We start from the raw sequence: 1,376 nt of genomic DNA, 5'->3' as shown, positions 1-1,376 counted from the left end.
AGAGGGAAAGGTGGACAGCAAGCTGCAGGAGAAAAGTCAAGGGAGGGTGTTATAATCAAATGCCATTACCCACAAGAGAAGACAGGAGGTTGGAGATGGAACTTGTGTTTCTCATTATTAAGAAGGGTGTACTCTTTCTCTGTCCCTCTTGGGACAAAAGGTTTTGCTTCCCTTTTTGTGGTATTAGTACTGTGGCTCTGTCAACCTGCCCATTATTCATTGCAAAATCTACAAAGCCTGAGTTGCCACCAATGCCGCCACACGTCCCTCTTTATTGGGAGAGAATGAATTATTGCAGCTCCAAGCCCTTCCAGTGCGACTCAGGGAACTGTGAGAATTTCTTTGAGTGATAACTTCTGTTTAAATATACCATTCATCTGCTAGGATCTGAAAGTCTCAGTCTTACTTGTTCCTTCTGTTAGCTGCAAAAGCAGGAAACAGAAGTCCATGTTAGCGATGCTAAGATTATTTTCAAAAGCATTTAAATAGGTCAGAAGAGTGAACAAGGGTAGTTTAGACAGTAGCAGTGGGCAGTGCTTTCCCCCTTTCTCAGATTGGGGGACTCTCCCACATTTCACCTCATGATTTCCTTGCTCTCCTTGACAGTTTGTGGAAAACCTAAGAACCCAGTGGATCAGGTGCAGTGCATCATAGGTGGATCACTGGATGCCAAAGGCAGCTTCCCCTGGCAGGCAAAGACGGTTTCCCGCCATAATCTCACCACGGGGGCCAGGCTGATCAATGAGAAATGGCTGCTGACCACAGCTAAAAATCTCTTCCTGAATCACACAGCTGATGCAAAAGCCAAGGACATCGCTCCCACGTTAAAGCTCTACGTGGGGAAAAATCAGCTTGTACAGATTGAGAAGGTGGTTCTCCACCCCAACTACTCCACGATAGACATCGGGCTCATCAAACTCAAACATAAGGTTCCTGTCGATGAGAGAGAAATGCCCATTTGCCTACCTTCAAAGGACTATGCGGAAGTGGGGCATGTGGGTTACGTGTCTGGCTGGGGGCGGAATTCCAACTTCAGGTTTACTGAGCACTTGAAGTACGTCATGCTGCCCGTGGCTGCCCAAGACAAATGTGTGAAGCACTATGAAGGCAGCACACAACCTGAGAAGAAGGAACAGAAGAGCCCTGTTGGGGTGCAGCCCGTCCTGAATGAACACACCTTCTGTGTGGGCATGTCCAAGTATCAGGAAGACACCTGTTACGGCGATGCTGGCAGCGCCTTTGTCGTGCACGACCAGGATGAGGACACCTGGTATGCGGCCGGGATCCTGAGCTTTGATAAGAGCTGTGCTGTGGCTGAGTATGGAGTATACGTGAAGGTGCCCTCCATCCTGGACTGGGTTCAGAAAACCATAGCC

The 1,376-nt window shown here is 48.5% G+C and overlaps 1 protein-coding gene across 1 annotated transcript in view; it reads left to right on the top strand.

Moving 5' to 3' along the window:
* Positions 1-251: 251 nt before the first annotated feature.
* LOC103196641 (haptoglobin-like) overlaps positions 252-1,376 on the top strand; it is a 3,515-nt gene continuing 2,390 nt past the window's right edge. Inside the window, exons 1-2 of the mRNA XM_007940410.1 lie at positions 252-330; positions 607-1,373. Of these exons, the coding sequence (XP_007938601.1) occupies positions 252-330; positions 607-1,373 (846 nt within the window). The remainder of the gene's footprint in view (positions 331-606; positions 1,374-1,376) is intronic.

Source organism: Orycteropus afer, unplaced genomic scaffold (genome assembly GCF_000298275.1).
Source record: "Orycteropus afer afer isolate SDZICR_OR568_19922 unplaced genomic scaffold, OryAfe1.0 scaffold00067, whole genome shotgun sequence".
In the NCBI taxonomy this organism is placed as follows: Eukaryota; Metazoa; Chordata; class Mammalia; order Tubulidentata; family Orycteropodidae; genus Orycteropus; species Orycteropus afer.
The sequence above is the reverse complement of the archived record's forward strand: the minus strand, read 5'-3'. Positions and strand labels throughout refer to the sequence as shown.